Source organism: Cololabis saira, chromosome 18 (genome assembly GCF_033807715.1).
Source record: "Cololabis saira isolate AMF1-May2022 chromosome 18, fColSai1.1, whole genome shotgun sequence".
NCBI classification, from domain to species: domain Eukaryota; kingdom Metazoa; phylum Chordata; class Actinopteri; order Beloniformes; family Belonidae; genus Cololabis; species Cololabis saira.
Window position 1 is genome coordinate 11,854,985 of NC_084604.1, and position 23,046 is coordinate 11,878,030.

Below are 23,046 nucleotides of genomic sequence, written 5' to 3' on the forward strand. Positions count from 1 at the left end.
AACAACCTTTTTCAGTCTATCCAGAAGTATTTCTTGTTCTTCTGTATTACTGAATCACTATTAAGCCAAATGTCCTCCAGAATCTTTATAAAAGGATTTTCAATGCTTGGGTATGATCAGAAGTTTGATCAGTCATCAAAGATGTTGTTCTTTTTCAAAAAGTTTTTAATTTCGATAAGATTTTCTCAATATCTTAATGAAAGTTTTGCAATTGGCCTTTAGTTACTCATTGTTAAGGCATCCATGTTTCCAGCGATGCTGGAAAGAACCCAAAGAGAATTGAACTATTAATAATATGTAACAAATCATCTGACAGAGAGCTAAAAACCCTTTTTAAAAAGTTTGAAGGAAGGATATCTAAAGAACAGGTGAGCTGGGTTTTGTTAGTTTTCTTATTAACGGCAATGAGACTGAAGCTGATCTTCTGGCACAGAATAATGAGGTTATAAGATATTGGGATGCCAAAGTAGATCCAACGTATTCACTGTTTTAGTGGAAGAGACATGCAAAATCATTACAATTGTAAGTCCATTAAATAATGATAATAATAATAATAATAATATAATACAGTAGGAGTTCTGGTTGTTACCAGTGCTCAAACCAGCCAATCACAGCAGTTCGGGTCGGAAAGAGACGGATGCTAAAGCAGACCGTTTCAGTCAGACAGAATGATGCGATGGAGCAGTGATATATGCAAAGTTTACATCCACACTGGCATGTTTTCATCTGAAACCATTACATTTGTGTTTATGTGAGGATGCTGGCCTGTTGCAGCCTTGTGTGAGTGTGTGTGTGGGTGTGTTGGTGTGTGGGTGTGTGGGTGTGTTGGTGTGTGCTCTGGTCCAGGTCCACCCTTCCTTCTGGCAGATCCTGTGAACCTGCAAGTAATCAACTCATCAACTGAGCAGTATTTCTGTTCCCATCCTCCTTGCTTTCATAGCCAGATTACCCTGGTTACTATTAGGTAGTGTTGCCTGGCCATGCAGCATCTGTGACATTACGTAAGCTGTGCACGTTAAGGCGTGTTTGGATTCTACGTGCACTGACTGACTGCCCCCCGATGGTTTTTCTTCACGTGCTCAGGACACTAAGCACTCAGGTTATTTTTATGATCTGAGCAATAATCTGAGTCAGTCTTTCACATCCATGTCTCAACATTTTGGGTCTGGTTTAAGAAAAACAGCATGGATGGATGTCCCATGTGTTTACAGTGGTGTAGTGCAGATGGAGATCTTGAAATCCTGAAAATTCTGAAAAACCACATCCTCATCAGTGGTTTTGTTTTTGTTTTGAAATCACAGTTTGGAATTAATACAGTTGAGTGAGAAATAATGGTGTTTTGAACATTAAGAATTGTAAATCTCTTATCTCAGATCTCAAAAACTGCCATTTCTAACCTGTGAACTAAGAAGACATGGTAGTTGGAGAAATTTACTCTGTACTTTTCCTCTTTGTTAAGAAATCAGTTTATCATCAGCGTTAACTTATAGCTCTGCTGAATTTGCTGTCATAAATCAAAAGTAATAAATAAAGTAATAAATCAAAAACTTGGAAAGAAAAACAGATCTCAAGCTAGTGTGAACTTATTAAATCCACTCATATTCACAGTTTCTTGACTTCACCCCCCAAACTTTTGGTATTTCAGTCTTTAAAAGCTGTGGCTGTGAAGAGTTTGTTTCAACTAGGCGTCACATTACTAATCTCCTTTTGATAACTCTGCTGACAGTGTTTCAACAATAACAAGCTGCGTGGCCTGTCCAGGACCATTATGAAAACATGTGAAAGTGGAGCCAGGATCACAACTTCAGAGGAGAGCTCAGGCGCCTCCATCCAGCATCCAGGATGTGTGACTAATCTGCTGCAGAGTGGAGAAACAGCTCGTCTTGTTTTGTCCATTTGACTCGTGTGGTCTGGCAAAAATCACAACGGACTATGACAACGCTTATGTTTAATGTGTGAAGACGACGACTGAACTGTTCATTTAGCTTCAACAACGCATGGCATGAGGAGAAATACTATTTTAGAGTGCGGGATGTTGACCTAGACCATTTTTAATTTCGTCTTCAGTTAAGAATAAACAATTTAATAATCACAACACCCTCCTACTCCGATAATATCAATGTAGCACTTTAATATAGGATAAAAATAAAACCACTGAAACCTGTAAACAATTAGATATTTCAACATTCCAGGGAAAGAGATGTTTAAATTCAAATTAGATTCTTTGTTTACTGGGAAGTCCATGATGAGCATCTGTTTAGTTTCTTAAACTGCAACAAAAGCTGTATCTCCACTATAGTATCATCACATCACAATACCATGAGTCACTTCAACCGCAACAAACATCCTACAGCAAATGTTCGTGGGACGGTCCGGGAACGTACACGAGCAGGAAAACACGCCAACTTTCACAAAGGAGGGTGGAGGAAAAGCAAGAGAAAATATGTACAGTATGAAAAGAAGACATAGTTTAGAAATGTAATGTAGGCAGGTCCTATTATTGAGCTAATCTCCGCTGCAAATGATGCATTCTGATAAGTTTTAAATAATGATTAGCTTTTGTTGACTTGTGGGTTAATGAAGCTGCACTACTTCTTCGAGACAATAATTATTTGTAATGATGGCACCTCACATTATTTTGGGCTCTAGTGGCCCTTTATTCAAGTTGCAGACAGGAAGGGGGTAGAGACAGAATGGGGATGACATGCAGCAAAGATGCGCAGGCCAGGATTGGAACCTGCGACCACTGCAGGAGGACTGTAGCCTCAGTATATGAGCCGCTTGCTTAACCCACTGTGCCACCGAGCGGCCCAACACACACAAGCATTTTTATATTAAACCAAAATAGACAAATAGTAATGATCACACCCTGACTGGACTGCACCTCTGACCCACGCTGTATCTTTTTTCTTTTGAGCAGGCTTTTGAGCTTTCATCTGTTTGGGTTAAATACACTTTTTTTTTACCAGCAAAGATGCCACAAAGACCTTTTGAGTTAGGCCAAATGAACAAAATGCTGCAGCAAATAATGGCTGTTTCCAAACCGCGTGCCATAATCTAATCTCCAGCTCAGCTCCTGCTTTACGAAGAACGAAGCTAACTTGAAATCAAGAGTTAAGTATACTAAATACAATACATGTGCATTCCTTTGGTGTGTGCTGTGTTTCACTGAACTAAATTTAATCATATTGCATCATAATTTGATTGCTTGTTTGAATGTTTTGGATGAAAGCGTTTACACTTCTTTAAAACTGCCAAGTGTGAAAATGTAGTTATATTAACAAAACAATTTTACTACAAGGTCCATTTCAATAGGTGCGCTCTTTCTGATGGCAATGATATCTTACTAAGGTACGCTTTAAGATTTACACTTTAAAATATTTAAAAATCAATCAGATTCATGTTTTTGTAGCAAAAAGAAAACAACATGGCTGACACCATGTTGACTAAAGAGCCACTGAAGACACGTGCTGCTGGCCGGGGACGGTCCAACGAGCCTCCAGAGAGCTTGAAATGATGCTTTCATTTGTCCTAAAAACTAAGCCCCAGACGGTGAATCAATGCACGAAATTAGCTTGGTTTAAATATTTTGGACACATTCAGACGGACCACTTTAGCGTTACATTAACGGCTTCAGCCGTCCGTCTAAAAGGGTTCAAATGTTTCCTGAGGCAGCACACAGTCGCTCCCTGCTGGTCAGTAGACAGCATGGAGGTTTAGGTCCATCTTTTCTTTACAGTTTATGGCACAGACAAGACAGTACTGTCCATAATGAAATGTCCATATTTTTGTCCATTTAAAGGGCTTTGTGCAATCCAGGTAAGTTTTTCATCATCACACTTTTCCAAGTTACCAATTTAACTAACAGGCCTCGCGTTGACATGGATCAAGTGAAACAACGTTCCGTGTCGAAACAGTGCGACACATTTAAAGACACTAAAGACTTTAAAGACTGTATTCGGTCCTTGTTCGCACAGCTGCATAAACACGCAATGGGTGGAGTTTCTGACGTGCTTTCATCATACCATAAACAAGCAATCAAATGTCTTCCTGTTGAATGAATGAACTTTAAAAATGTGCGATTTCATGGGCTAGCTTCAATTTGATCGGCTGGCGCAAATGTTGATGCGTCGAAAGTTTAAAATTTCTCAACTTTTCAAAGTAGCAATGAAACCGACGCAACATATTGAACTAATGGTTGGCTCGGCAACAGATGATATCACTCCATTAAACGTGAATGGACGGCAACCAACAGGAGGCTTCCAGCGCTGGTGTGTGAACATATGCTAAACAAACCAAATGGACACACACTCATTAAAAACTGCTCCACAGCACTGCTAGAGATCTGAAACTTTAGATACTGTACTTAAATCATCCTGAAAGAAGAACTGAACATGTGAAATTATGTATAAGTAAACCAGAAAATGCCAAAAAATAATCTATTAACTTTGTAAATTTTGATATTAATTTATAGCTAATTGAATTTGTGATCAAAATCATTTAATACCTTGCCCTTTTTAAGTCCATGGAAATATAAACCGAGAACTGGCAATTTTGTCATCAAAAATACATTTTGGCGATTATTTATACAATTTTTTCATGTTTAAGTGATTAATACAACTAGCAGCATGTGTGGCATTGGGATCATATTGGGCTAAAGGTGAATTAAAGATAAAAGGACTGTAAAAGAAAAAGAGAAATAAAGACAAAGCCAAAGAAGCCATGCCAAGAGCAGAAAAGATACGTGAGTAGAGTAAACATGGATGGAGATGTAAAACCTTTCTTGGCTAAGCGACTTGAAGCTGAAAGGAAACAAATGGGCTACAGAGCTAAAGCTAATGACATAATAAAAAGTAATCAGTTTTTATCCTGAGTGGAATATCTAAAGTTAACCCACAATTGTTTCCAGGCTCAGTAAAAACGGCATCCCACATGTGAAGCAGAGCCGATGATCGGGGTCCCAGTTTGAGTTGCTATCAATCAGCCCTGGCCGTGTCCCCTGACAGCATTACATCACGGCATACCTATTCTGATTTCAACAAGCCAGAGAAGTCATTTAGGATGCTGGCAATGAGAATCGCACCACATCAGGACTTATAAGGTCTGAACGGAGCTGAGATAGAACACACCATGTTGCTTAATGCTCTGGGGTAGCAATGGCATGGCGTAAAATCAGACTTGCATGCTAAGGTCACTCAATCACATTACAAAGTTGGCTCAGACGAGCTGCTGTAAAAGCTTTTAGGAGCGACGAGCTACAACCTAAAATTACAGATTATAATGCTCCATGGATATTTAATTTTGTAAATGTCACATTATATAAAAATGTACAGAAAGCTAAAGCTTTAGACACTTTCTAAAGCCTTTATATGGGTCCACTAGGGAAGCATCTGGAATCACAGCAGTAGGGTGTTTCCAGATTCACTAGAGCCCTGAAATTTCTTTGAGAATCATGTTCAGGCTCCCATAAAGGGGTTAAGTGCCTGTTCTCTCAAGGTTCTCTGGTGTTTATCCGTTAAATCCTGATACAAAGCAATCATCAGCTGGACCAAACAATTAGTCTTGCAGCAGATGCTACTGCCTCCAGAGTCCTGATCTAAACACTATGTAGTCAGCCTTTGATAGCATGAAATTCAGGGAGCGCCTCAATCCTCAGAGGATCTTTGAAAAGTTCCCCAAGATGCAAAAACATCCGGTGTACCGTCTTTCGTGAGGAGCTTTTGAAACGCATAGTACAAAGTCCCTTATTCTAGTGCTTTTTTAAGAGAGATTGTGCTATAATGTCACCTCTGATCACCTTTGCTCCATCACAAAGCAGGCATGGAGCCATCCCAGCCTGGGCTTTCAAATACCTCTGCTGCTTTCTCAGAAAAGCCTCAACCCCCTCCCGTTCCCTCTTTGTACCTTATGAAGTGAAGTATGAGTCATGACAAAGGCGCCATAGTCTCAAAGAGGCTGGAGTTTTGTTGGCAGTTTGATGATAACAAAGACCAAAATCCTTCAAATAACTTCACTCTGTGACTTGACCAGGAGCACTGCCTTGAAAAATAATAGTTCTATTGATCTTGATATTTAATCATCTTGTTCTAGTGTTGTAGTGCCCATTTGTCTCAGTGATTTGCCAACATATACAGTAAGTTATGAAAAGCTTTAACTGTCATTAATATATGGGTATAGTAAGCTGCGACATACAAGTATTTTAAGTATTTTAGTATTTTAAATGAATTCTCATATACGTATTGCAAAATCTTCACTGTCTATTAGTAGTTTTAAACAGAGATTGAAGACCAGCCTTATTGATCAAGCGTCTAGAAGTGCTTCCACTTAATGTGGACTCACTTCTGCACGTGCACATTCACACGCACACACACACACAAACACACACGTGCATGCTCACATGCAAGCACACGCACTCACTCAACCGAGAAATTGTCTGTTTATATCCATCTTTTTGGAACGCTGTTTTTTTGTTTTTTGTTCTTGCTATTATTTCAATACAATGTATTTTCTTGGTGAGAACTTTGAATAAGCCCATTTAGGGCTTCCTTTCTCACCTGCACATATTTTCATGCTTTTATGTTCATTTCAACTTTTGTACCGTTTTTTTATGTTGTGCAAATAAACAAATCAAATTGTACTGAAAAAATTAGGCTTTGCTCATTTATCACTGGTATTCATAACAAATCTTTTATATTCTTCGGGAACACAAACAAAAACAGTCATTCAGAGAATTTGTTCCTGGCTGTTTTTCACCCCTTCTGGGGAGGGATCGTTTTCCCTTCATAGAGGGAGCTTTAGCTAAACTATTTTCATGGCATTTCAAAACAAATTAAGGAAGATTTGAGAAATGTCAGTAAGATAAATACATGTACTTTTTTTGTGGTAGGGTTTTGTTTTGTCCTCTTTCCTTTCCCAGCCTAACAACAAACTCATGAACACAGGTTTCTCAGTACTGCCTCAGATATTTAGGAACTTATCAGATGGGATAATCTGGAGTCTGGAACAAAGATCTTAAATTTGTACAAAAGGCATGCAATGTTCAGATTTTGAATTAATAACTTTCTTGTGTGTTCAACAATTTCTTTTGTGGTCTATTATTTTTTTTTCATCTGTACTTCATCTCACTGAATTTCCCCTAAATTCTCGGTAAGACCTGAAGTCTGATATGATATCCACTTGTTTTTTGCTGACCTTCTAAAATTGTGAGGTTCTTTAAGGCCATGGAGTGCTCCCAGTCTTTGAGACGAAGGTCCTCTGTGATTGTGTTCAGGATCTCCATCTCATTCCTCAGCTGGGCCTCCGTGTGGACATGTGTCACCCATAAAGTGCTGGTGTCCTCCGTTATGTTGCTGATCTGGATCTAAGCAGAATGTGTGCAGTTTTTCAGCATCAGGTTTCATTTATAGGACATTTTTGTTTAACTTGTGATCAATTTCTAACCTGCAAGTCTTGAATCTTAAAGTGATGAATACTGATGTCGTTGCTGAAGGTGTGATTGACGGCTCCCACCGTCCAGTTGACCTCATCTAATTTCTCTCTCAGCCCATTTAAATGCCCTGACGCTTCTCTGAAATACAACCAGAAATAAGCAGAGCGTATGATTTAACTTTTCAAACTCTATGCAGTGTGATACTGTATATAAATGTGTACCTGAGCAGGGTGTTGTGATCGCTGAGCTGTCTGGTGGTTCGGGACATCTCTGAAGTCAAGCTTGTCAGGTTCCTGCCGGCAGAGCTGCTGAGCGAGGACAACCTGTCGTCCAGCTGCACCAGGTAGCCTTCGGACTGAAGGGAGTGCGCCTGGATACTCCGCAGATCCAACTCCAGGCCCTGCAACAAACAACTCTCTGCAACATCTGACACATTTTGGCATTTGATTCATCTTAAATATTCAACATGGAAAATTACATCAAATATCGTTTTCAGATGGAAACACGTTTAAGATATTTGTTAATCGATCAATGTCTTAAAACAGCACAAAGGGTTGTTTTGGTGTTGCATGTAGGGCTGGGTATCGATTCAAATGTCAAGAATCGATTCGATTCCGATTCTTAATATTCAGAATCGATTATCATGATTCGATTCGATCCTATTCGATATTGGCTTAGTGTTATTTAAAATGTTTTTTGAGCTGTTGCCTGAATTATATGACTGTAAAATAACTAGTGAAATAATAATTTCACAATAATTATTGTGAAATAACTAAGAAATAAATAACTCAAACAGGCCTTTCAATATCCATTTAAAGTAGAAAAAAGAAAGAAATTGCAACAGTTCATGCAGTAAACAAATCATTTTAGCTTATCTAATTTATTCTGTCACCACGCACACATATTGCCATGAAGCACCTGGCATTTTTCAGTGTCATGACAAACTGTGTGTCCGACTACTGGGATTAAAGTTCACCTGGCGAAAATTATGAAAAAAATAAATAAAATAAAATAAAAAAAATATAAAAAAAAAATAAAAAATCGATCTTTAGACATAAAAATCGATTTTTAGGAATTAATATGAGAATCGATTTAGAATTGGAAAATCGATTTTTTCAACACAGGTCTAGTTGCATGTACTGTATGAGAGAGAGAGAGAGAGAGAGAGATTGAATCTTAGTAATAGTGGTAACAAGCTTTTACCCTCCTGTGCCTTTCCTGTTCATAAGCTCTGTGTTTCTTTTGGCGTGAGCAATGCATTGGCCAAATAACAAGAGTTCCCATGCCTTCACAGCGCTGTTCATAGCGGCTGGTTTTAAGGGACTGAGCCGGCCACCCGACTCTACTTAAGGTACAGTAAATTAATGTAATGGAGATGGGTGACGATGGAGAAGCTGCATACTTCTACTCTGATCTCGGTCTGTGATGTCACAGTTTGAATGGCTCAATTATGAGATTTTGATGTACTTGTCACTTGAGACAACAAAATATATGGTCTCAAGCAAAACACCAAAAAGGACTTTCAACTACAACTGAATTTAAGTCAGACTCAAAAAGGACAACCTGAATGCACATTAGTCAGGATTCAATACTAATTATTTAACTGTAGAATGTGAGAGTGATTACATGTTGTGTCGTGGTGTAGGGTAACTCTGTTTGGGTTTTAAGTTTGTACACTTTTGTACATATTAGGTTCTTTAGTTTGGGTGTCTATTCCCTGGGTTTGGTTTAATGTTGGTGTTCTATTTTTTTCTTGCCTCTGTCTTCTTCAGTGTCTGTTAACTTCACTTCTGTCTGCCTTTGGCTTGTCGTTTTTTCTTATTTCCTTGGCCTCGTCTCCATGATTGTTTGTCTTGTCTTTCCATTCCTCCCTGTTGGTCCGTCTGTGTTTCAACCTTTGTTTCTACCAGTCTGTTTCTCAACTCGTCTGTTTCTCCCTGGTTTGGTCTTTTTTAGTTGTCTTTATCTTTCTAGTGATTATTTTTTTTTGATTTCCGTGTGTATTTCTGCATAACAGCGCTTTTTATTAAAGCAAATTCTTAATTGTTTTGAAATCCCTGCCACCTTGTCTTCTGCACTTGGGTCCTCTCCACTCAAACTCTTAACATGTTGATTCTGATCGGATTGTATAGCAAAGCAATAGCTGGTGGCCCAAGGTGGGTTTCTATTAGTGGGAGGTCTGAAATAAGATCTAGGAGCCTGAAACTGTAACAGGGCCAACCTCCTCCTCCTATATCCTTTCAGTCATGTTTCCCCCATATGCAGTGATCAACTTACTAGCCCACTACATACTACCTTGTGGTGGACATGGATCCATTTTGCTGTTTGCCAACTGCCAAAAGTTAGCAGAAGATGAAAATGGTAACGAAGAGTGAAAGAAAAAAAAAACTGGAATCAAAAGCTTAGGAAATGAAATGGTTGATGTGCTTCTGTTTGCTTTTTCCATACACTACAGAGGTGGTAATGTGCGGAAAGATCAGTGAGATGACTGAAGAACGACATCTTCTAGCTTTTCCGGACTGCTTTGAGTACCTAACGCATGGCTCTGACGTGTTTTGGCCCCACGGAGGTTTCTGAGAACTCTTGTTGCAGGTTCTTTCCTGATGATAGCGACATGTAGTAATAACTGAGGCCCAGTAAAAGTACCCTGGACCCCCTTTAATGGAAATGGACCTTAAATCAGCTCCAGATTTACTTTGGTGGAGAGACTGACTCATAATTATTATTATAACACTTATACTATTATATATAAACAATACCCTATATTCAGTTAATGAAATACGGTACATTATAGATTGTAATTTTGATTTTACACTTTCCTGTGGTGGTGAACCTTTTGCAAAGCAGCGTGGGCTTTGATCCAATAATTGCACAGTAAATCTTGTAGCCTGGCAGAGTCTTACGTGCAGCATTACAGTAAAAATGACTGAAGGCCAGTGGAAGAAAATTGCAACAATTTGAGCTAATCATGTACCACATACTAGCTGGGACAACTTCATCCTATATAAGTATATATATAATATTCAGCATCAATAACTAATCCAATGAAGTTATGGCAGGGATGATTCAACGTTTGACCTTGAACTCCACCCTCTTCTGGGAAAACTTCCTGTTGACTGTATGTTCCTTTTTCAAGCAGCATTGTCTTTCCCTTTTACTCACTATCAGTGTAAATTACTGTCGCTCAATATTTACCGGTATACATTTTTGTAGCACTCCATTATTAGACTGAATTGAATTTTAGTTTCTGTTTTTTAGTGTTTATTTTATTTGTATTTTATTTTTAAAGGAAAAACAACCAGGGACAGTACATATTAATAACATTTTCATGTAAATATGCTAGATCAGGGGTCAGCAACCCGCGGCTCTAGAGCCGCATGCGGCTCTTTAGCGCTGCCCTAGTGGCTCCTGGAGCTTTTTCACAAATGTTTGACCTTTTTTTTCCTTTCTTTCTTCTTTTTTTTCTTTTTTCTTTTTCTTCTTTTTTTGTCTTTTTTCCTTTTTTTCTCTTTTTTTCTTCTTTTTTTCCTTTTTTTCTTTTTTCCTCTTTTTTCTTCCGTTTTCCTTTCCTTTTTAAACTTGACATTTAGACTTTTTTTCTCAACATTTAGACTTTTTCTTTACATTTCTAATTTTTCGTGAAATTTTGACTATTTCCTCGACATTTCAACTTTTTTCTCAACTTCGACTTTTTTCTCGAAATTTTGACTTTTTTCTCAACATTTATACTTTTTTCTCAAGATTGTACTTCAACTTTAATCTTGACATTTCTACTTTTTTCTCGACATTTATACTTTTTTCTCGACATTTCGACTTTTTTCTTGAAGTGCATAATAAAAAAAAAAATCTTCCCTCAGTTCTAACTAACATAGAAACATGCAGCATGTGTTGTCTTCATTCTAAGGCTGATACAAGACTTTTCATTTTTTGCGGCTCCAGACATATTAGTTTTTTGTGTTTTTGGTCCGATATGGCTCTTTCAACATTTTGGGTTGCCGACCCCTGTGCTAGATTATAGCCAGTGGCTAATTTGCATCTTTAGTCCCTGGGGGACTAAACTCAGGCTTATTTATTTAAATGATTGAACCACAAAACTGAAAGACTGAATAACATCTTACAGCGCACACAACTGCAGACCATTTTACACAGCTCTCCCCAGTTCCCCAAACCTCCAGCTTGCACGACCACACCCCAAAAAAGGCAAGAAAAGAGAGTTAATGTTATGATATTCAATTTTGATCTTCTGCGGTACCTTGATAAGGATCTCCAGCCTTTGCAACCAGTCACTGTGGTTCTGGAAGAGGTTCTCCAGTTTCCAGATGTCCTTCACGAGGTCGGCCTGAGTGGACACCTCGCCAAAGGTCTGATGGAGCTGTGGAGAGCGTTCCGACACGCGGGTCATGTTCTCCCTCATCACCTCCTGCCGGTGCGAGGACACCTGGGAACGAGAGACTGGGATGGGACGGAGAAGAAAGGAAAGGGAAAGATTTATTCTGTGTTGATTCAGTGATCCCTCAGCAACTGCAAAAGTCCCTAAATCGAGTTTCACTTAGTATCAATCACAACTGACAGCATGCAGTGAGCCAGCAGTGTAATGCTGAGCAGATGTTGGATCCAGTCGCCTGCACTGATTTTGATGTCTGTTCTTGCTGAATGTATTGTTTTCTTAAATCAAGACCTAAATGTTTTTATGAGTTTTCTGACTTTGGCTAAGTGTGAAGTTGTTTCTGCTGTAATGTCTGGGGAAATTGTTTTCATTCTGAATAATGTTGAAATTGTCCTCTGCAGCGAAGTGTCTGACATGGGTTGAGTGTTTATTAGAGATACTATGTGCTTATTTCCGGAGATAAAAATGACATTTTACTAAAGTTCTGGACTGTACCTGCTTCTTTTTATTATATCCACTGTGGACTAATGTTTGCTCAGGATGGAGCACCTATTGGATTCCTTTGCAAGGAATTTTTTAATGAATTGGAATTATATGCATTCCTAATCTGGATTCCTTTTGGAATGAATTGCATAAAAAAACCAAAACAATGACAGTAAATTGGCTTGAACTGGACCTTGAACAAGGGAACAAGGCCTTTCGCCTGTAAAGCACTGGGATGGGCTCAGGTGAAACCCTGTGGCCACTGGATTAAGCATGTGTGGAAAAGGGATGGATGGATGACTTGAACTGAATGAATGAATGAATGAATGAAAATATATTTATTTCGGCCAGGTCATTCAGAATTTAGACAGCAACAGAAAGCATTAGTTCACATAATAAAGAGACCTAACCGAAAAGGAATAGGCTGAAGCTATTGCTTATTTACGCCTACCCTTCTCACATGATCAACTTATTCAGATCGCAACATACAAAACATCATACAAAAAAATCATATCGTTTACACAATCCGGAACATAATTCCGTAATAGTATCATCTACTGGATCCCTCATATTTTTCAAACACATTAAACTTAAACAAACGTTTGAATGCATGAATCGACTGGCACATCTTCAATTTTTCATCAAGTGCATTCCATATTTTTACACCCCTTACAGTAATACATGGATCTTTAATTTTAGTCCTAGACTTTGGTTTTTCAATCATACGTTTCCCTCGAAGCTCATATCTACTTACCCTTATTTTAAACATGCTTACAATTTTACTAGGTAACAATCTGTTGAACATTTTGTACATTATCAATGCTATTTTGTATTCCACTAAATCCATGAATTTAAATGCCCTTAATTTAATAAATAATTAATTTGATGGTTCTCTATAATTTGATTTTGTGATAATCCTTACCGCTCTTTTTTGAAGAATAAAGATCGGTTTAGTATGGGTAAAATATGCACTCCCCCATATTTCTAAACAGTATGTAATGTAGGGAATAAACATAGTACAATACAAAATATATAAAGCACGCTGGTTCAACTGGGGCAACACAATGGCTGGATTGCCTTATGTGTGAGTGTGAGGGTGTGGTTGTTTGGCTACATGTGGTTCTGTGATGAACTGGTGACCTGTACAGGGTGTGCCCCTTCCTTTTGCTCTATAAAAGTTGGGATAGGCTCCAGCAGATACCTACGATGATGGCTGGATGGATGAATCGGACTTTCCACAATCAGCCTGCTCTGAATTTATTTTCTCTGCAAAGTGCCTTCGAATGACTTTTGTTGTGATTTGGTGCTAAATAAATAAAGCAAATCAGAAACTGAACTGTGTTGCAACAGCAGTGTAACGTGATCCATGTTGCAAAACAGGCCGTGTTATGCAGGCCCAGTATGTGAAACGGCATTTTTCCTATCAAATTTAAGTTGTTTTAGATGATAGAAAATTACTCTTCTATGGCTCTCATTATGGGTTGCTATCAGCTGTTAGCTGTTAACTAAAAAAAAAAACCTCTTATCCTGACAGGGTTTGCCTCACGTGAGAAAACATGAAACGATTGACGGTATTAACTTTTTCAACGCAGTCAAACAAGCATTTGATCTTCTTGGAGACAGTGGCTACTAATCAAGATGAATTATAACCTCTGAAAGTGGCAGGTAGATCTTGTTTTATTTAATCCTCTGGGTGCTCTCCTTGCTGTTTAAATCTGCAGTGTCACCATGCCGAGATCTGAAGCTCTCTCAGGGGCTTTCACCAACAAAGTTGTGCATACTTGACATAAATCATTCCATAAAGAAAATCATCAACACATGGTTTAAATTTCAAAGAGAAACCAAACATTTCATCACTCTCTCCAGGTAACTCCTGCTGGTGTCATATTGCTGAAGAAGTGAAGTGAAATAAAACAGGCCTGCCAGCAACAAGTGATGAAGATTTCAGTGGGGAGCACCATCTGGCTTTTGGTGAATGGCTGGTAAAAAAAAGATCTGAAATCCATAAGCGGGAGTCTAACTTTAGGTAAAAGGCCTAGAACTTGAATATTTGTACAAGAAACACTGTATTTGACTGTAGACAGGCACTATTGCTCAAATTCTACTCTCAAAGACAATGATCACGTTAAAGAGAGTGGTGAACCTCAACAAAACTGGAGAGATCTGTTGATGATATACTGTAAACGTATTAATCTGAAAGAACATGAGAAGATGCCAGAGTGGGAAAGGGTCAGCTTGTGCTGCTCAAATGTCATTTGCTGACAGTTAACGTACTGCAGCTGAGCCTCTTGGCTGGTGTGTGACTGTGGCACTGCCTTCTCCGCTGTGTCTAATGGGAAAAAACTCTTGGTTTTATGTTATGTTGAAAGCAAGCTGCATGGTAACCGCTCCATGTCCCACGAGATATTTTGAAACCAGATCCTGCGCTTCGCACGGTGACGACATCGTCTCAGTGAAAGGGAAAAAAAAGAGAAAAAAGAAAAAAACATCCACTTGATAAAAAAGACATTTGCTTAGGAAATGGAAGGAAGCAGGTAATTCCCTTCGCACATGGTCCCGGACCGACCGTTGCCCTTAGCAGCCTGATATTACTGATACTCTGTTTCCCTTTCCATGGACCTGAGAGCGATAAAAGTGTCTGAACGTGTGGATCCGTGAGCCCCAAAAGCCCAGAAGCGTCAGCATGACCTCAGAAGGACAGAGAGAAAAGTGCTGCGAAGCATCCGTCATGCAAATAAACCATGATTATGTCTGTTAGGTTTACTCTTAATGACCTGAAAGAGAAAAATAAACTCATCTACACAGGTTGCATAACTGCTCAATGATGGTCTCACACACACGCACGCACGCACGCACGCACGCACGCACGCACGCACGCACGCACGCACACACATGTCAACATTGAAAAGAATGAGGAAAGGGAAGAACAAGTCAAACTAAAGCAGTAGAAAAATAAAACGAATCCTATGAGTATCAAACCCAAGAACACGACCTACTCCTTCATCTCTGTTTGCATTAAAGGTAAAACCTCTGTCCTGTTTCAAAACTCCACACAACTTGAAACACAGTTTTCTGTGTTTCAGTCTGAAAACTCATGGACTGCGTTTTGTCTGGGTGGGCTGAAATGGATACTTTAGTAATCAGTGACGCAGATGTTTCAGTTTGTTTTGTGCCATGCCAAGTGCCCTTTTTCTGGGAATCAAGAGAACATTTTTTCTCAAGTGCCAGAGTTTTATTCAAAACAATGTATACTTTGCCTACATGAGAAGTCGGAGTTCTGCTAAATCTTGCATCAAGTACGTAGATACTGAAGGTGTTGGGCGTTAACATGCAACACGTTTGGCAATGCTTACTTGTCTGGCTGCAACGGTTTGGCTCTTTGGGAAAATGTTTGTTTTTCATGCAGCATTTGTGTTTTTCCACTGCCATCAGAATGTAACTGGGATTTAGTTGCTTCTGTTTATTAGTCAGAGTAAATGAAATGATAAACACATAAACACAGATTCTACGTTGCACTGATTCAAATAGCTCCCAGCTTGCGACCACAGATAAAAGTCACACCGAAGCAGCAACGATGTGATCACTTCTGAATACTTTTGCTTCTTGCAGATGATGAGAATAGGAAGGGGCAGAAACTGCTTCATTTTCATATTAACTTAAAACTGCATGTTTGTAGATAAAAAAAATAAAATTCACATGTACTTTTTTTAAAAGCAAAATGTCCTTTAGTTGGTATAACAAGGTTTTCACAAGCAGCAGAAGTGACAAAATACACTTCATTATCATGTTTTTGTCCATTACTTTCCTGATTAATCAAAACACTTATATTCATGGAGTGCAGCATGGTGCTTAAAGCTTAAAGCAGCACCATGTAACTTTCAGCTTTTGTTGAGTTTGGCGGCTCCTTTGGACAAAAGCGGTAGTGCTTTACCAGAAAGAACACTACATTTCCCATGACCACCAACGCGTACTGCATTTGTGCATTTGTTTTGATATGGAATGAAATAAGACGGGTCGGACTTTCAAAACTACTTTTCTGTTTTCAGCGGTCGTTTGCAGGATGGATAGCGAAGAGGCAATGTATCTATTTTTGGCTAAACAATATGACAATGTTGAAAATCACTAAGTTCAACTTGGTTTTATTAGTGAAGTCACCCCCGCCCCCCTGTCCTGTTTCAGCGTTTCTACTGCATCTTTTTCCTCTCACGTTTTTCAGAGGGAGAGTGCAGAGATACATTTTTTTCTCTATTTTAAACTCAGAGAGTTTGAGGTTAGTTGGTTAACGCAATCAAGCAGCCATGTGCTATTAGAGATGTAAGGCTAATCCAGGTCTTGTTGCCAGGTTTTCCACAGCATGTCTTACACTGTTTCCTGTGGTCATATCCCCTAAAGGCATAATTCATCAAGTTAATAAAAACTTCCTGCTAATTAACGTCTATTAAACCACTGCTCTGTTAACTTGAAGGACAGACAACATGCTGACACAGAAAAGCTTCTCTATTTACTGTAAGAGCCACAACAGCTTGTAAACACAGCCCAGACTCATTACCAAATTAAAACTCTGGCACAATCATTATTAACCTGTTATTGTAACCTGATGGCCATGCACAGACGCAGCGGTTCAGAGCAGAACTCCAAAACAAAACTGGGTTTCTTTTGAATGATATACTATATTGTTTTTTTCTTTTAAAAGAAAAACATACAGTTCCTGTTGTATGTTATACGCAATGACAACAACTGTATTATTTCTAATCTGTGTACTGATTTAAACCCTGACTTCCATTTTGGCGCTGTCTCCATTGGCACTTGTTGGAAATATATGTTGCTTTATTGCTTTTATTTCACCAGCTAGATGTCAGTTTTATCACACAAGCTTTAATCTCATAATCAGTTTGTCCTCCTCTGTAGCACCTTTATCCCGCCTCGCTGTGCAGTGTGAAATGCAGGGAGGTGGAACCGTGTAAAACTTCATAATGTTGCTCTTAAGCTTCTGGAGTTTATTCCAGAAAGATGGCAAGATGATGGCTGCAAACTGTGCAGAGGGAAAAGATCAATCAACACATCATGTTGTCACAATGCCTATTCCCAAAAAATGTCAAGATCGTATTGTATAGTACAATATTATAGTACAGTATTGCATAATGGACAAAGCCTTGATGTTGCAAAAACACCAGGTATGACACCACATTGGCCAGAGAGACTGGCTGGATTATGAGCTTTGGCATGCAGTGAACCCCGCTGTGTTGCTGAGGAACCTGCTGGTGCCACCGCCTTCATAGGATGACGCTACATGTCTTTTTAAGCATCGAAAACACCATTAATCCCAGTCGTGACGGATAAACTGAGGCCAGTTTATCCGATGACCACAGACATTAGGGACTTATTGCTGACTGTTAACCAGGAAAATGAGGAACAGGTTCATCTTCAGACTGCAGAATGTCGCAATACTTTGTGAAAACACACTGATATTACTAATATTGTGAAAGTGGCTTTTGTTTATTAGTTCGACGCCGACCTGAAAGATGGTGCAAGGCTCAACAGCGTGAGGGGGGCAGTAGCATTCACCACCTTAATATTACGCATGTGATTAAATCAACTTTTATACCAAAAGTAGCTCCAATTAAGAAAATACATTTTGCCATTGATACCAAAGATACCTTTTAATTTTAAACATAATAAGCGTATTTCTTATGCAAAAAATACGAGAAAAACGATCACAACTGAAAAACACACAACTTAAAATGTTCCAATTTAAAGTTTGAGAATAGGTTGAGATGGTTTCGGCCCCAAGACCTCTAATCATTCTAATCATTGAGTATGTGGATATACTCAAAAACTAGGAGCAGCTCAAGTTTAGCCACATAAACGCAAAGCACCCGGTCGTGAGCGCAGCCGCAGCTAACGTTAGCAACAACGATGTTGCCATAGCAACGCTCTTCCCCAAACTAGACTCTAGGAGAGCACCTCGCGCATGCGCACGTCTGCGACGGAGAGGCTGGCGAATGTTCTTGGAAAGTGGATGTAAACGGCTAGGACTGCATCTGCTCAAGTCTGTTAAAAAATAAATAAATTACTTTATAAAGCTGCTTTTTTTTTGTTTTATATCAATGTTTTGATCTGCCACAATAATGTCATGAATTTAAAGGAAAACACCTCAAGTTGAGGGATTTTTCAGCAATTTTTAGGTGCAATTAAAAAACAGATTAGATACATTAATTACAGATCTTAATTAGTTAATCTCTCAATTTCTTTTATTGCTTGACAACACTTGTATATATATCAACTTTTTCTTCGGTACGGACCTGAAGTGTGAACATTTTTGAGAAAATCATTGTTGTTCTTCACTTTTATCAGTTGATTCAGCTGATTGTATCTCAGTCCTGAGATGTTCATGGAGACTATTTTTACTGACAACTTGATTGTTTAAAGTGATTCCCAATCAATCTATCATTTCAATAATTGATAACACTGTTTTAAAAGATGGATCTAACAGGAACTTTGGGATTTTTTAACTCTCTGAGAAGAAAATAAATGTTCAGACAAGTAAAACAAACATATGCATTCTGAGTGCAGGGAAGATGAATGTTGTTCAATCATGAAGTCTTTTTTCTTTTAGGTCACTTTGGCCATTTGGTAAATGTATTTTGAGTTTTCAGACAAAGCTAGTGAGAGATGAATAAAAAAGAGGATGCACTCCTGGCAGAACCACTGCAAACCTCTCTGATTTCAGCCGTGTGGGCCTATAAAGTCACAGAGTGTCTTTTCCAGCTCCTGCGTCTTATTCTTTGCCGACTGTTTCGCACGCTGGCATGGAAGCCATATCCAAAACACAATAATCCCTGCTTCACACAGATTCGTGGTCTTTGAGGTCTCCTCTGGCCCTCTGGAGACGCAGAGGCAGAGGACACTTTATCCATTCATGTATCAAATGTTGCAGGAGCGAACAAGCCAGCTCAACAGCTGGGCTTCACGGAGTCATGTGAACGCATCCCAGATTATCGGTCTACGTCAGTCTGCTGCTCATCTGCACCAGCGTTTGGACTAAGTGTGGCTGGGAAACACATTTCCAAAGCAAAGGACCGAAGTCTGACCTACCAAACTGTGTCCGATCCGCAGCAGCAAGCTAAAGACTCTTTTAGGAGCATTTCTGCATTTAGTTTAACTTCTCTGCTCATCAGAATGAGTTAGATCTGTTCAGCTCTTTGCAGGACTCAGCACTGAGAAAGCTCCATGCACTTATGACAAGGTGATGATGGTGTCTGGGAGTGTGGGACATTTCTCTGATTATCCACATCCGTTGCTTTTTGCACAAATATTTCCTTATCAAATGTTCAGGCACACATTAAGCTTGTTTTCTTTTTGTTTCAGCCGCAGGGAATATTTAATCAGACAAACTTCCTCTCATTCCTTGTATCATATGTCAGTGACACAACATTCAGAAACAACCTGCTTTACAAAATGAAAACAAGAACCTGGAAAAAGATTTTCTTTTTTCAGTGTTTGAGATCTTTCAGGCTGCATTTTTGTTTAACCGTCCAGAAGAGGAAACCATTAACTCGACTCGTCTATGCATGTGTGTTTTCATGCGTAGTTTATTCAGGTCTTGAAAAACAAAACAAAGCAAAACAGATGAGTAAATGTGTCTTAACTTTTCTCTGTGTATTTATTTATTTATTGGTTTATTTGACAGGGACAATGCACATCAATAAAACATTGCTGTAAATGTGCCAGACTTAGCCAAGAGGCTATTTTTCATCTGTAGTCCCTGGACAGATGTAAGAATACAGAAAAAGTACAGAAAAGTACAGAAAGGTACAGAAAGTACAGAAAAGTACAGAAGTACAGAAGTACAGAAAGGTGCAATTAAGTTTTAGTGCTGACAGAGCTGAGTATTAATCAACCATTTCTTTAAATGAGCTCTAAATAAACTGTATGTGTCCAGTTCTCTGATAGTTGCAGGGATGGAGTTCCATTCTAGTGCAGCTTTAACAGAGAATGCAGGCTGACTGAAAGCACTTTTTCTGAGTGGAATAATACAATCCCCTCTTGCTGCACCTCTTGTGAACCGATCAGCAGTTGTTCTAATGTTGACAAGTGTCTGAGTGGAGGAGAAGTCAGGCCGTATATAATCTTGTGCATAAGACAAACATCTACATATTTAATCATATTTTCCCAACTCAACAAGTTATATTTTTTCAGTATTGGACAATGATGAAATACTGATTTCTTATCAAGGATTTTGAGTGTTCGTTTATACAAAGACTGTAATGGTTTTAGAGTAGTGGTGCTAGCCTGCGACCAGGTTGTTAAGCAGTAAGTGATATGGGAAATGACCATAGAATGCATATACATCTTAGCTGCCTCTGTTGACATGTAATCTCCAATGAACCTGAAATTTGAAAGATTGAACTTGGCCCGGTTACAGACCTTTTTCACCTGAGCCTTGAAAGAAAGTTTTGAATCAATCAGCACTCCGTGGTACTTATATTCAGATAAGTAAATCCTTCTCCCTCACAGAAAGGAACATCCAACTGTGGTCAGATCAGATGTCCCCTGTTTTTGTTACACTTCACCTAAACTTTTTTAGATTTGTCCTGCAAAGCCTCTCTGGAGAGGAAACTCAGAGTTTGGTGATGTTCATGGGCTCCAGCCTTCAGGCAGTCGTTGACTACAGAGGATTTTAATTAAAGTGTTAAAAAAATTATGATTAAACTTACAATCTTAATTCATTGATGTTTCTCTTGCACGATTTGGTTTAAAGCAGGGAGCCACAATCCATCTTTTTCTGGACCCAACCCTAACACCCTGCAAGTCACCAATAAATCTGCTGGTTGATGACTCTTTCATAGCAGTCTTACTGGTACATTTGATAAACTTTCCTGTTTTTTTTCCCTCAATCCTTACATTTTAGAGGTATTTTTAGCATCACACTCTGCATCAGTTTACATTTACTAAATTGACTTGTCTTTGTTTAAATAAAGGTCAAAATACTATGGCCTAATTTACTTTAAAATTCGATTTCAGATGTCGTTCTTTGCTGTAAAATGACAAACAGAAGCCACAAATAAAGAAATATAGAGGGCAGTACATTGATAATAGGTGGCGGTACCCTGTGATCATTCTGTCCAAATATTCTGTCAGACTAACACAACAATAGATTGTTTCAAGTCACTGATTTATTAAACTGAACATAAAACCAACCAAGGTTTCTGTGTTTCAGTGGAATGAGTGTGGTTTTAATTCTGCAATCTGCATTTTCAAAATACTTAACATCCACTGATAATCCTGTTATTCTTTGTTTTATTTGTTGTTTTTTTACGTTGGTTATTGCTGTTTTGTCTTTGACGTTTCTGGACTTTAGTTTTCATTCCTCAAACCAATCACAAAAGCTTAATTTATTGTAGCATAAACAAATTACTGCGCTGCAGTCAAAATAAATGTTCTGCGATTTGTACATCTCTCTTTTCTTAAACAATTTCCTGCGTGCTATCTTTTAGTTTACAGATTCTTTTATAAAGCAAACACTTTCTCATTTGCAGCTTTGCTCTGCTCCTCCGCGTCCTGACTGTGTCTCCATGGTTACTAAACCTTCCTATGCAGCGCTCTAAGACTTTTTAATAAAGTTACCTTACGCGCAGGAAGTCAGCGCGGGTTTGTCCAAAGCGAAGAGAACACATTCAGTTAAGTACCATGACAAACAGGATTTATAGAAAAAGGGGATACATTTTTCAAGTTTATTTCTGTAGCTCATGTTATGTCTTAATGTGTTTTTGTAGATCAACATTAGTATTGAACCTCAATCTATCCAAACCTTCTTCTGTTCCAAGTGGAATAAAAACACTTCAGAGTTTAAAGTGTCAACAGCACTTTTGGCTGTGGAATAAGCATGTATAGATGATACATTAATTTATATATTTCTGTTAGGTGGTATCTTGGGCTACTTGTACTTTATTTGTTTGGTCTTGTGTGTTTTATGTTGTCATTACCACTGCTGTAAACAGAACTATCAGCTAAGACAGGTGAACACATGAGCCCAAAAGGGAACTGGAAGCAGCACCAGAGGAGCCAAACACCAACTACTGGTCTGATGGACATTTGGAAAAGAAGAAAATAGAAATAACGCAAACCAATCTGAGCACTGGCTGCAATGACAATGAAGAAGCCTTTGACTTATTGCTGCTCACATGGATACTGGAATGCTTGGTGCTGTACAACATCAATAAGACCCAGAGAGCCTTAAAGAGGACCCAGGTGGACTGTGGAAGACAACGCTAGACACTGACCTAAAGCTGACTGCAAACATTACCATTAAGTCTGGACTATAGCAAGGAGAAGCTGTTTCTGCACAGGCCTAAACCTATGGAGCTAGAACAGTCTCATAATTCGCAAATGTACAGGACAAGTTTCACAAATGCACACACCGATCACTTTTCTAAGCGAACGGTGCTAACGCAGTTCAAACAGCAGGTGTATCCGCCCCTTTAATCTGATTGGTTTACGAGTAAATCGTCCCCCACGTGGGGTGCGCTCTTATGACAGGCTGAAACAAAGGAAGACATCTGATTGGTTGCAGATCCTTCTGTGTAAAAAAAAAAGTATTTGTGCATCGGGACACGTCAGGGGAGTCTCAAAAGTCACACGCAAATCCAGCGCATCTCACAGACAAAAAAACGTTTGTAAATAAGGTTATATTTGTGTGTGCATCAAAAATACATTTGTGTATCTTGTTCTACGTGCGTGTGAATTA

At 38.8% G+C, this 23,046-nt stretch overlaps 1 protein-coding gene across 1 annotated transcript in view; it reads right to left on the reverse strand.

The window, feature by feature from the left end:
* Positions 1–23,046, reverse strand: part of scara5 (scavenger receptor class A, member 5 (putative)) — a 114,360-nt gene that overhangs the window by 40,128 nt on the left and 51,186 nt on the right. The window contains exons 4-7 of the mRNA XM_061707260.1: positions 11,682–11,881; positions 7,651–7,829; positions 7,441–7,567; positions 7,192–7,360 (exon numbers count right to left, since the gene is read on the reverse strand). Coding sequence (XP_061563244.1) covers positions 7,192–7,360; positions 7,441–7,567; positions 7,651–7,829; positions 11,682–11,881 — 675 coding nt within the window. The remainder of the gene's footprint in view (positions 1–7,191; positions 7,361–7,440; positions 7,568–7,650; positions 7,830–11,681; positions 11,882–23,046) is intronic.